This window comes from Mixophyes fleayi, chromosome 4 (assembly GCF_038048845.1).
Source record: "Mixophyes fleayi isolate aMixFle1 chromosome 4, aMixFle1.hap1, whole genome shotgun sequence".
Classification (NCBI taxonomy): Eukaryota; Metazoa; Chordata; class Amphibia; order Anura; family Limnodynastidae; genus Mixophyes; species Mixophyes fleayi.
Window position 1 is genome coordinate 35,388,186 of NC_134405.1, and position 12,512 is coordinate 35,400,697.

A 12,512-nucleotide genomic window follows, 5' to 3' on the forward strand; every position below is an offset into this window, starting at 1 on the left:
ATTTGATTGTAAGCAGTTCTTTGTCCCCTTTGGCATAATTAGGTTCAGCTGATAAACATTTTCAGAAGAAGGACCCGCATGGGTGCCATTGCTCTTAGGTTGACTTTGAAGACAGAATTGCCCCTACTCCGACAGATGAAGCATCAACTTCCAAGTAGAACGGACAGATAAATCTGGTTTCCTGGGGATGGGAGCAATAATAAATGCATGCTTCAGAAGCTGAAAAGCAGTTTGGGCTTCTTCAGACGATTTAGAGGGATTGGCTCCTTTTCTGGTGAGGGTGGTGAGTGGTGTTACCATAGTAGAATAGTCACAAATACATTTTTGGTAATAGTGAAATTCAGGAATCAATGTATCACTTTTAGTGTAGAAGGCTCAGGCCAATTAAGAATGACTTGCACTTTCTTTGTATCCATAAAGAGTCCAGTCCCCGAGATGATATGCCCCAAGAAGCGAATGCACTCTGCTTCAAAGGTACATTTTTGTAACTTACAGTATAGGTGAATCTTTCTGAGGCGTTGGAGAACCTCTTTAATGTGTCTGCAATGGGACTGGATGTCGGAGGAGGATATCATCCAAGTATACAACAACAGTATGGTAAAGAAAGTTGCGAAAGATTTAAATTATAAAATTTTTACAAAATTGCTTAGTCTGAATGGCATGACGAGATACTCACAGTGCCCATCCCTGGTGTTAAAGGCAGTTTTCCATTCATCACTCTGCCTGATTCGAATCAAGGCCTTGCAGAGATCTAATTTTGAAATTATCTTGGCTACTTTCTATTTCATTTTTAGTAAGACTGGGATCGAAAGAGGATAAACTCTGCCACACGGTGGGGTTTCACCCGGAACGAAACCAATGGGACAGTACCAATCCCGATGAGGTAGTAGAGTCTCAACAGCTTCTTTACTGAAAACGTCTAAAAACTCTTTTTAGGCTGAAAGAACTGCCAACACTTCCCTATCAGAGGTGGAGCGATGCGGAAGAACACATTGTAAACAAGACCTGGATCCCATTCCAAGATTTGCGGAGTCAACTAGTTGATATGGGAATTGTTTGAAGCCATAGGAACCTAGGGACCATTGGGATTCAGGGATAACCAGAAAGGTAAGAGTTTTTGAACACAGAGCTCCTAGTTGAAGCATCACTGGATTAGTAATGGTATCCCCAGGAACTTGCCTGCCATGGACCGTGGTGAGAAATATGCTCATAGGAAATTTCAAAAATGGAATGTCCAGTAGCTAATTTGGCAGATGTAAAATTCCCAGCAGCTCTAGAGTCCAGCATGGCTGAGAGGTATTGTGAGTCTTGTGGCTAATACAGTCCTTGCTTGTAGCGAACAAAGGGCCAATCCTAGACTGACTTCCTCACCATCAGTTAGGAGGGCGCATTACCCAACTTGCAAGAAATTTATCAAATGTCCGGATCTGGCACAATAGAGCAAAGTTTCTCTCTAACTGGCCATCACCACTCTGCTGGTGTAAGATGGGCTTTATCCAGTGGCATGTGTTCTTCCAAAGGAGTAGGCGGTGGATGGACCCGTAGAATAGGGCACAACCTGGGGCACTCCAGCCTCCCCTTTTCTAGGGCTCTTTCTCTGAACCGAAGATCCACTCGATTGCAGATGGTGATCAACTTGTCGAGAGTTGTGGGTAACTCTCAAAATGCTAATTTGTCTTTAATGTGGTCAAACAGGCCCTGTCAGAAGACCACAACAAGAGCCTCCTTATTCCAAGATAGCTCAGAGAAAAGGGATTGAAATTGAATGGCGTATTGGCCCACTGACTTAGGAGAATATCTAAAGTGGCTGACATAGATCTTCCAGGCTCATCGAATATTCTGCGGAAGGTAGACAGGAAGCTATCAATGTCAGAGAGAATTGTCAGAGATAATTGGGTCATATTTATTCCAGAGGGGTGATGCCCACGCTAGAGCATGCCCTGATAGTAGCGAAATTATGTAGAGCTGTAGTTTAAAGTGTATACTACATTGATTGAGAAACCCACGGCTGTTCTTAGGATCTCCGTCATATTTCTCTGGTGCAGGAAGAAGAAGTCTGGATAGAGTAGGCCGGTGAAACATGTTTTACTGGTTCTGGTGGGATATGAGATGGTGGGTTACTGAAGGATGGCTGCAAGGTATCCATACATGTGGACAAATCCTGCAGGAATCTTTGAGTATCACTAGCATATTTGGAGTCTAGTTCCAGAGTTTGTGCCAGAGTACAGACTGGAATCCAACATGGCAACACTCTGAAACTGTTTGTGGGTACTCAACCGTGGCACCTGTAACCAGGCAAGTGGTAGTCATTAACACGACTACGAAAAGGACGACATCAGTTTCCCCAACATGAAAAGTGTGAAGCTCTTGTTGATGACAGTGGTAAGCCCGAATATTTGAAAAACACAACTGCAACAATCCAGACGAATGTACATGCCGGCACCAGAAAATGACGGCAGTTTAAAGCCTGATACTATTATTCCTGTTTTTAAGGGGTAATACAAGGAGGCGCCGGTTGTTCAAGGATTTTTACCAAGGCTTCTACATTCTACAGCAGGCACCTACTACCTCTGTACCAAATCGACACAAACAATGTTGTAAGAAAACTGTGACCCACCTTGAGCATCTCCCCAATTTTTTGCTTGCTCACATTTTTTTATGATCTGATTTCTGCTTAATTATTTCCCTTGTATAAACATTTCTTTCTTTATTAAAATATGTGCAGAAATATAAAAATCAATTATGTTTTGGTAGTTGGCTTTGATTTAATGGAATTTTGCCAGAAATGTTACAGGAACAGTAACTTTGGTCTTACCAGAAATTCGACAATTACAGCTTTGTTGACAGGAGACATCAGATAATTCATAGAATAGATACGGTAGAGAACTATAACGGGAGGGAAAATATAGAGAAGATGAGATTTGTGGACCATTCAGGTCAAATAATTATACAGCACCATTATTATACAACACTGATTTTCAAACCTCTCCAACATAGATGCTTTATGGAACTCCTCGATGAAGCATTAGGGTCCAACTGTTCTCCAGGGAAGTAATCCACAAAACATCTTGAGGACAAGATTGAGAGTCCTTGCATCACATACATGGCTTACATTGAATTTAAAATAGTGTATTTGCAATATACACACAATACAAATAAAGGCTTGTGTATAATAAGGAATGGCTTGATGATTGCTATGCAAAACTGAAATTGGTTAATTCTGGTAAACTCTAATCTCAAAAGTTGTCTTTGTTTAATTGCACCTAATGCTGGAAAATAGGAAATAATGTCAGATATAGTTTTAAGGAAGCTGTGAGCAAAGGAAAGAGAGTGATGGAAGTGAAAATATAAAGTTTTATTATACTTTAAGAAAGTGTACATATACATTTAGGTTAATTATAAGCAGCATTTTTAGAATTATCTGTGATGAAGTTCTCATTGATTCCTGTCTTGTGTAGTCCAGGATTCCACAACATTATGTTAACTGACAAACGAGGTATTTGCGTTCCACAGAATTTTCTCACAGTCTAAGCGCGTTTCACAGCTGATAGTTGTTTTCTCAGCAGCACCCCCTTCTTCAATAGTGGAAACCCTCTACTAAGGAAGAGGGTATTTAAAGCCGTGTAAAATATCTGTGGAACACAATTATCACTTTATGTCAGCTGACAGAAGGACATGAGTTCTGGGTAGCACAAAAATCGTAGAGAACATCAGGATAGATATTTCTACACATATTAATAATTAACCTAAATGTAAGCGTGTGTACCAGCAGGTGAAATACCGTGATAATAGAAGAAGCAAGGAGGTCTGAAATCTAAAACACGCCAAGTTTGCACAGACAGTGATTTATTTATTTATTTTATATATAATAGAAACCTGTATGTTATTGCATATTAAAGTAGAATAGATATAATTGAAATAGTCTGGGCTACCAATACCATCCAGTCTGTATGTTACCTGTAGCCCCTGGAGTGTAGATAGTTTTGTCAGTCTGTATGAAGACGTATCCACTTTGATATCCCACCAGGACAACTTTTTCCAAATTACACCCCGGGCCCTTCACAGTGACATAGACATATTGTTTTCCTTTTTTGTCTTTAATTAGGTCTTTAGAGGGAATCTAAAGAGGTAGAACAAGAAAATATCAAATGTTATCCGTTCATAGATGTAAAATATTGCGCCTTAAGCCCAGTTAGATCTTTGCGTTTTCTTGCATGATGTGTGCGACGTCTACTGACCGTTACTTTAGCAACGCCAAGGAACTTGTTGGCAGCATTTAGGGAGACTTTCTGTTTTACCAAACTGAACTTCTTCTGCGGGAAATCCTGAATTTCAACATCAGCTTCAAAAGCCTTACTTTGTCCGTCTACTACAATGGTTTCCTCGCTCTCCAAACGTAGTATGTTGGAAGTAATAAGGGTACATCTGCCAAGGGAAGACACACACACATTAGATACTTCTATACCGAGATTCACATAGACAGTTAAACCAAACACGTCATATCAAACAGTCCATAGAGTTGGGTTGATAAAATGAGCCTGCAAAAAAAAGTGAAATAACCTTGTTCTCATGTTCTTTTTTTTATCAAGAAAGCAAACTGGAATTCTTAAAGAATAATGTTATTTAATATGGTCTGAACTGGTTCAGTCTACTGTACATGTCGCCATGAAATAAGAAATAGCAACGAACAACACCCCTTATAATTAATGATGATGTTTGCAGCCATGATTTAGTTTCTCTGAGGTCTGATCTACTGTTTAAGGGAGAACACATCCTATTATAAGAAAGGTGTATTCATTTTTAAATATGTGGCATATTAAGCTAGAGAAACCCAGCGGTCATCGCCTTAAAGTAATTTGAAATGTAATGACTAAATTACTTTATTAACAAAATTCAATAACTTTTTTATACACTATATTAAATTAAGAAATTTTAACAACGGAGCATAATGAATAAATAACTATATTATCAATCACTATATTAAAGGAACTAAATCATTTCTTTATACACTACTATATATGTATAAGTTCTTCCATCAAAGTTACATTGCTGGGCATGGTCCCCACAAGACGCGCTAATATATGTGGCTGCAAATAACTGTCGCAGTTTCCAGACCACCCAGCAGGTCTCATGTTTCAGGTCACCCAGCACAGGGAGAGTTCACCAACTGTCACACTTTCCAGAGCAACCAGCAGGTACACAAGTTTATTGTCAACTGTCCCATTTTCCAGAGGATAATGGTAATGCATTGGTGGGCGGACATTTTACAATGCAACTCTGAAACGATGCAACCGATTACAGCACCAATATTTTTCTATAAATCTACAGACCAAGACATTTAATTTGGTATTTGATGAGCCCTGCTCAAACAATGGCATCATAGATTTAAGTCCCTCATAAAAGTCATACTTATGCTATTAATATATAGATATCCGAGCATGCAGAATATGCAGATGATGTTATTCTCTGCATTCATTAAGATGACTTGTAGCTACCATAATCCTAGGAATATGCTGGCACTACATAAATAAATGTTAATTATAATATTTACCATGTCCCAATGCAGCAATAGAAAATCTGATATTAACCTAGATAATTAAGAACACCAGGGCACCTGAACAATGCTCAGATCAACAGCAATACTGGTTGGCAGCGGTAAAAGGACTCTTACGGCTTCGCCAGTTAGTGAAAGGCATTGTTGGTTCACACATGTGCAGTGGAACTGGAAGCTTGGACTTGAGCTCTAACTTCACTTTCTCAAAAATGTAAAATATTTTTAAACAATGTAAAGAAAACTTTTTTAAAATATTTGGTAAAAATAAAGAATGGGTGATTCTGAGCATTGTACAAACTGCTACAACTTAAAAACACAAACATGCATATCGTTATTCCCGTAAAATAAATCCATCTATAGGAGATGTTTAAAAAAATATAAATGCATTGTTTAATATATTGTTTATATATTAATATTATGCTACTACACTAATACTCAAAGTTCAGGGGTAAGAATATATAACTTTACTGGATGGTTAGTAGATGTTTAGAGAGTACTTTCATCAAATGTACAATGTAGTTGTAAAAACAGAAGCAAAGGAATGTAGACATGCTTGGAATTAGGGATGTGCACCGGCCACTTTTGGTGTCTCGTGTTTTGTGTTTTGGATTCGGATTTGCTTGAGGTTTTGGGTTCGGATTTGTTTCGCAAAACACCTGACGAAAGGTTTTGGTTCGGATTTAAGGTTTTGGATTCGGATTTATTTTAAAAAAAACATAAAAAGTGTTAAAATCAAGTTTTTTGGTTTATTTTCACTCCTACGCTATTATTAACCTCAATAACATTCAATAACAATCATTTCCACTAATTCCCAGTCTATTCTGAACACCTCACAATATTGTTTTTAGTCCAAAACGTTTCACCGAGGTAGCTTTCTGGACTGCATAGTGCAGTGGTCCCGTTACACAATTTGGTACCGGGGCCACAATACCTCTGCCTTCAAATGGTCTGAATTCCACTGCACAGCTGCCTGCTCCTACATCCTCTGCAGCATATACAGGGTGTAGTTCGAGCGTGTCAATACCTCTTGTTTTTGACGATGACAGGTCATTTTCATTAATTTATGATTTGGCAGCAACAGTCAATGTTGTTTAATATCTGATACGCCTCTATCTGGACTGCATAGTGGAGTGGCCCCGGTACCCAATTTGGTACCGGGGCCACAATACCTCCTCCAACTTTCAAGTGCAGTGTTTATAATTTTTAAAAACTACAGTAGTTATAGCACGTCAATAACTCTTGTTTTAGACGACCATGGTACAGAGCATTCATCATTGAGATCCCATCAAGTATGTGAAAGACAGACAGCGTCGAAGTGTTATTTGTTGACTTTGTTAACCAAAAAACTGTCCCTGTTGCAAATATTCGTGCAATGAAGAGTGACTTTTTCATTTAAAGGCTCAAGCTTTCAAGTGTAGTGTTTATAACTTATAAACACTACAGTAGTTCAAGCACGTCAATACCTCTTGTTTTTGATTATGACAGGGCATTTTACTTTTGGTTTAATTTGTTGAATTTGTTTTAATTTTGTTTTACTTTGTGCTCATGGCAAACGACTGTTGAATGATCACATAATGGCAAAAAAAGAGTTGCAAGATGGAATTGTCCTTGGGCCCTCCCACCCACCCTTATGTTGTTGAAATAGGACATGCACACTTTAACAAATCAATCATTTCAGCGACAGGGCCTACCAAACAACTGTGGCTGAAATGATTGGTTTGTTTGGGCCCCCACACCAATAAAACAATTCATCTCTCCCTGTACAAACTAAACAGGCTCTACTGAGGCAAGATGTCATCCTCAACCTCTGATTCCTCTCCCCCTACAGTGTGTACTTCCTCCTCCTCACACATTATCAATTCGTCCCCGCTGGACTCCACAACCACAGGTCCCTCTGTACTATCTGGAGGGCAGTGCTGTACTTGATTGAGGAATTGATAATTCATTTTTATGAACATCATTTTTTCAACGTTCTGAGGAAGCAACCTCCTTCGCCGCTCACTGACCAGGTTCCCCGCTGCACTAAAAACTTTTTCCAAGTACACACTGGAGGGGGGACAACTCAGGTAAAAATAGAGCCAGTTTGTACAGGGGCTTCCAAACTGCCTTTTTTTCCTGCCAGTAACATAGCAGTACCACTGGACTTATACTGCTGAATCAGTGAACTTTGTAATATTGCAGTACCACTGGACTTATACTGCTGAATCAGTGAACTTTGTAAAATAGCAGTACCAATGGACTTATACTGCAGAATCAGTGAACTTTGTAATATTGCAGTACCACTGGACTTATACTGCTGAATCAGTGAACTTTGTAATATAGCAGTACCAATGGACTTATACTGCAGAATCAGTGAACTTTGTAATATAGCAGTACCAATGGACTTATACTGCAGAATCAGTGAACTTTGTAATATTGCAGTACCAATGGACTTATACTGCAGGATTGTTTTGGGATATTTTTTTTTTTTTTTTTCTTTACAATTACTTTTTTTGTAAATTTTTTTATAACTTTTTTTGAAATTTTTTATAATTTGGGAATAATGGGGAAATAACAATGCCCTTAGAAGGACAGAGCACAGGACACAGCACCACTGGACTGAACAGGACACAGCACAGGACCCAGCAGCACCACTGAACTCAGAAGGACAGAGCACAGGACACAGCCCCACTGGACTGAACAGGACACAGCACAGGACCCAGCAGCACCACTGAACTCAGAAGGACAGAGCACAGGACACAGCACCACTGGACTGAGCAGAACACAGAGCACAGCACAGCACAGAACTGAACAGCACGAGATATAGTAGGTACAGAGGACCACCTAACACTCCCTCCCTCTACCCTGATCAATGCCCGAGTGAAGATGGCGGTGACTAGCGGGGAATTTATAGGATCCGAGTATCGCGAGATCCGACAGCGGGATTATGACTCAGAGCCTCTGTTTCAGTTTTGCAATTGGCGGGAATACCCGGATCTGTCTCGGATCCGGCTCGGATCGGCAACGTTCGGGTGGGCTCGGATTTCAGAAATCCGAGTGCGCTCATCTCTACTTGGAATACAAATAGCTCTATCCTGGGGATAAACCATTAACGCATAAGAATTGAAGACTTAATTGAGTTGCTTTTATCTACTTTAACTCCTGCTAGCGAAACATAGGTTCTGCAGACATAAGCTGACCCACTTAGGCTGTATAGTCATGTCAGCTTGTGGTTGCATAACAGACAATGCCAATTTCCTGCCCCTTGTGTAAACCGACCAGAGTGAGGGTGACAAGGGGAGAGACTGTGACTCCTCTTGAAGTGGTCCTTGAAGTCCTTAAATAAAGCTATTTCTTTGTGCATAAAGCATACAAATCTGGCATTTTGACAAAGTTTATACAACCGCACCAAGTAATCAGATGTATCATCCCCTAAATTTAACCTAAATCTTTGGTTGCTCAGGGTATTCCTATATTACATAACCTGAGAGGTGCACTCACACATATAGAAGGCAGCGGTCGCAAAAAGAGAAAAAGCGTTGGCGTTCTCGCTCTGTTGCCACAACACTTCACTATGCTACTTATACAATAGCCTAGAGCAGTGGTTCCCAAACTTTCGCAGCCTTAGGGTCTACATAATTTTTTCAAGGCATCCCTAAGACAAAGTATTTACTGAGTTGTCCCATTTTTTAATTAGTTGGATCAAAATAACGTAATAAGTATTTAGACCCATTCACCATTACACAGTGCCCCTTCACCATCACACTGTGCCCATTCACATCACACTGTGTCCCCTCATCAACACACTGCGCCCCTTCACAATCACACTGTGCCCCTTCACCATAACACAATGCCCATTCATCAGTTTTCCTTTTATTGCACTGTGCCTTTATCACACTGTCTCTTTCATCTCAGTACTGCCCATCCGTTCCTTTACTTACCTTTTACTTGGCCTTCTGTCTTCTCTTTTCTTCTCTTTTCTTCGGTCTTCTTTTCTTTACGTTCAGGCTCCTGTCTGCGCAGCTCGTCACTTGAAAATATTGGACGTGATGACTTCACACCCAACAGTCAGTGCGAAGGAGCAGGGAGGTGGGTGCCGGGCGCTGCTGCCCCATACTGGTATTTTATTTTAAAAGGAGGATGGCAGAAGGAGGAGAGCGCCTTCAAACTTGGCGCTACCATCTTGATTACCCCACTTACAGACAGCCCTGGCCGTAGTACCCCTGTGAGATCACTGCGGCACCCCAGGGAGCCACAGTGCACAGTTTGAGAACCACTGGTCTAGAGATCCACCTATTCATTTACTAGCTATAGGATCAGTAATCTTAAATCCAGACAAGAGAAGGAATGAAGTGAATTAGTCTTTGACTAAATCATGTCAAATCTGTCATTTCAAAAATATTGTTACGAGTGCCCAGTGATATATTCGCAGGGATATATAGAGCATAGGAATAATTATGCCCATTTGGAGATTTATCTGTTTACCCTAACACTGGCACAGTTAATGCAGATAGAGACTTGTAGTGACACAGTTAACAGAGGACTGTAATAACTATATGGTACCTACAGAGGGCTCTAGGTGGAAACTGCTATTCCTTTATACTGGTAGAACGATTTCAGCTACAATAATCAACAGGGACCTGTAGGAGTTATAAGATACCTATAGAGGGCTCAAGATAGAAGCCGTCTTTGATGTATATATTTTTAGCTGGGAATGCAAAAAGATTGTTTCAATTAGCTGGGAGCTGCAATGACTGCTTAGACCTACAGAGGGCGCTTTGCAATGAAAGCAGCATTCAGTGTATTTGAGTATTTGCTTTGTAGCAGAAATATTAATTAACTGAGCAATATGTAAGTATTAAACATGAAAAACATAAATCCAAACAGAGATAATATCATAGTATAATATATATATATAAATATATATATATATATATATATATATATATATATATATATATATAATATTTTTAGCTATGAAATAGAAATGGTAACAACGTTATTGCAGTTATTCCGCAATGTTTGATCACCTTATGTCTTCACATATTGATACAATCACAACACAGAAGCACTATATGTTTTAATTTTATTTTGCTAAGTAATTAATCGGGAACCAGTTTTTGCTTAGATTTTAAAGGTCATTAATACAATTTTGAATTTTAATATAATTAGCATCTCAGCGTGCCCCAGAATACAAATCTGGCATTTATATACCTGAAAGAACTAGTCAGTTAATGTTTATGTAACTTTATTGGATTGCACTAATTCTATAAAAATAGCTACAGGAAAAATAGCTACACTTGCCTGATTAAACTAAAAAGATTTCTCTTCCACTATGTTAACACAAGAAAGCATTGTCTGTCTTGACAAAAAATAATGTAATGTTCACTTGGGTACACATAGTAATTAAAAAAATAATTGTAGAACTAACTGATTTGTGGCACAATTTTAAAATGTGGTCTACTCATGAAAGGGTTAAAAATAATGACTCGGTTTAAGAGCAGCAGCAAGTCTATAGTTTAGATAATACATTATCTAGATTGTTATCTCCGCCTTGGGTAGATTTCAACTTAAAATAGGAGATTTATGACAAATAGGAACAAAAAGTATGATAGGTAGATGGGTTAGAAATGCAAGTCACAACCAGTATGACAGTAAGTAAACATTATCCAATGTGTGATTCACATAGGAACTGAGGCAAATTACTATCCACACAAATAAAATGCTAGACTAAAACTGAGTCTTAGGAGTATATTTACTAAACTGCAGGTTTTAAAAAGTGGAGATGTTGCCTATAGCAACCAATCAGATTCTAGTTATTATTTGTTTAGAACATGCTACAACTGACAGCTAGAATCTGATTGGTTGCTACAGGCAACATCTCTACTTTTTCAAACTTGCAGTTTAATAAATATACCCCCCTAGACTAAAATGCCAGCTACCCCACAGAGCTTGCTATCTAAGGCTTCAGATAATTTGTAGGATATAGACTGATTTATTTTTTTTAGAGAATAGTGCTGATCCACATAGTTTAGAATGTAATGCTTCAGACAATATGCCACATATAGATTGATATTGTAAACAATGATAATGCTGACCCACAGAGCTTATCATCTAATAAAAGCAGATAACAATCCAGCTATAGGCTAAACATTAATTTGCTGGAACATTAAAATGTTCACCAATAGACCTCACAATCTAATGCTGCGTAATATTTTAGGTGGAGTTTGATGCAATGGGAATGAAGTGTTGATCCACATGCTCTAACTGATGATCTAATACGTCAGATGCAGACAGAAGTGATGTAAAAGGAGAATTATATAAATATGCTTTTATATATATATATATATATATATATATATACATATACATATACAAACATAAACATACATACACGTACGTACACACACACACACACATATATATATATATATATATATATATATATATATATATACATATATATATACACACACACACACACATGCATACACACACACACACACACACGCAGCTTTGTACACTTACGGTTGTGCATAGGAGCCAGCCAGAAGGCTCAGCAGGACAAGGCAGAGAGATCTGCACCCCATTGTGTGGTCAGGTTGCAGTGCAGTCTGTGTTGTGCAGGGGGGTGTTTATACTTGCAGAAGAGATGGACATAGCCTAGAACAAACAGTGTCTCTTATCAGTAACTGGGAGGAGTTGGTGAGATTTCCAAACCTCTGTAATTTCCAGTAAAAGCAGCATCTATGGCACAATACACATGTACACAAGAGGGATAAACTGCCTAGGATTGTGTGTCCTTCACAGCACCAACAGGCACACTCACTAAAGTATGTAGGATATGAAATATATCCTTCAATTCAACCAAATTCAACCAAGGAGATTTGCAGAGATTACTATTCAGTTGTATAAGACAATCAGACACAGAGATCTATTACTAAAGGCCAGGATGTGTAAACCATAGTACAGTTACAGC

General features: G+C 38.9%; 1 protein-coding gene across 1 annotated transcript in view; it reads right to left on the minus strand.

The window, feature by feature from the left end:
* C3 (complement C3) overlaps window positions 1–12,169 on the minus strand; it is a 78,180-nt gene extending 66,011 nt beyond the window's left edge. The window contains exons 1-4 of the mRNA XM_075206551.1: window positions 12,062–12,169; window positions 4,239–4,425; window positions 3,958–4,120; window positions 2,816–2,886 (exon numbers count right to left, since the gene is read on the minus strand). Of these exons, the coding sequence (XP_075062652.1) occupies window positions 2,816–2,886; window positions 3,958–4,120; window positions 4,239–4,425; window positions 12,062–12,123 (483 nt within the window). The 5' untranslated portion in view covers window positions 12,124–12,169. The remainder of the gene's footprint in view (window positions 1–2,815; window positions 2,887–3,957; window positions 4,121–4,238; window positions 4,426–12,061) is intronic.
* Window positions 12,170–12,512: the final 343 nt, after the last annotated feature.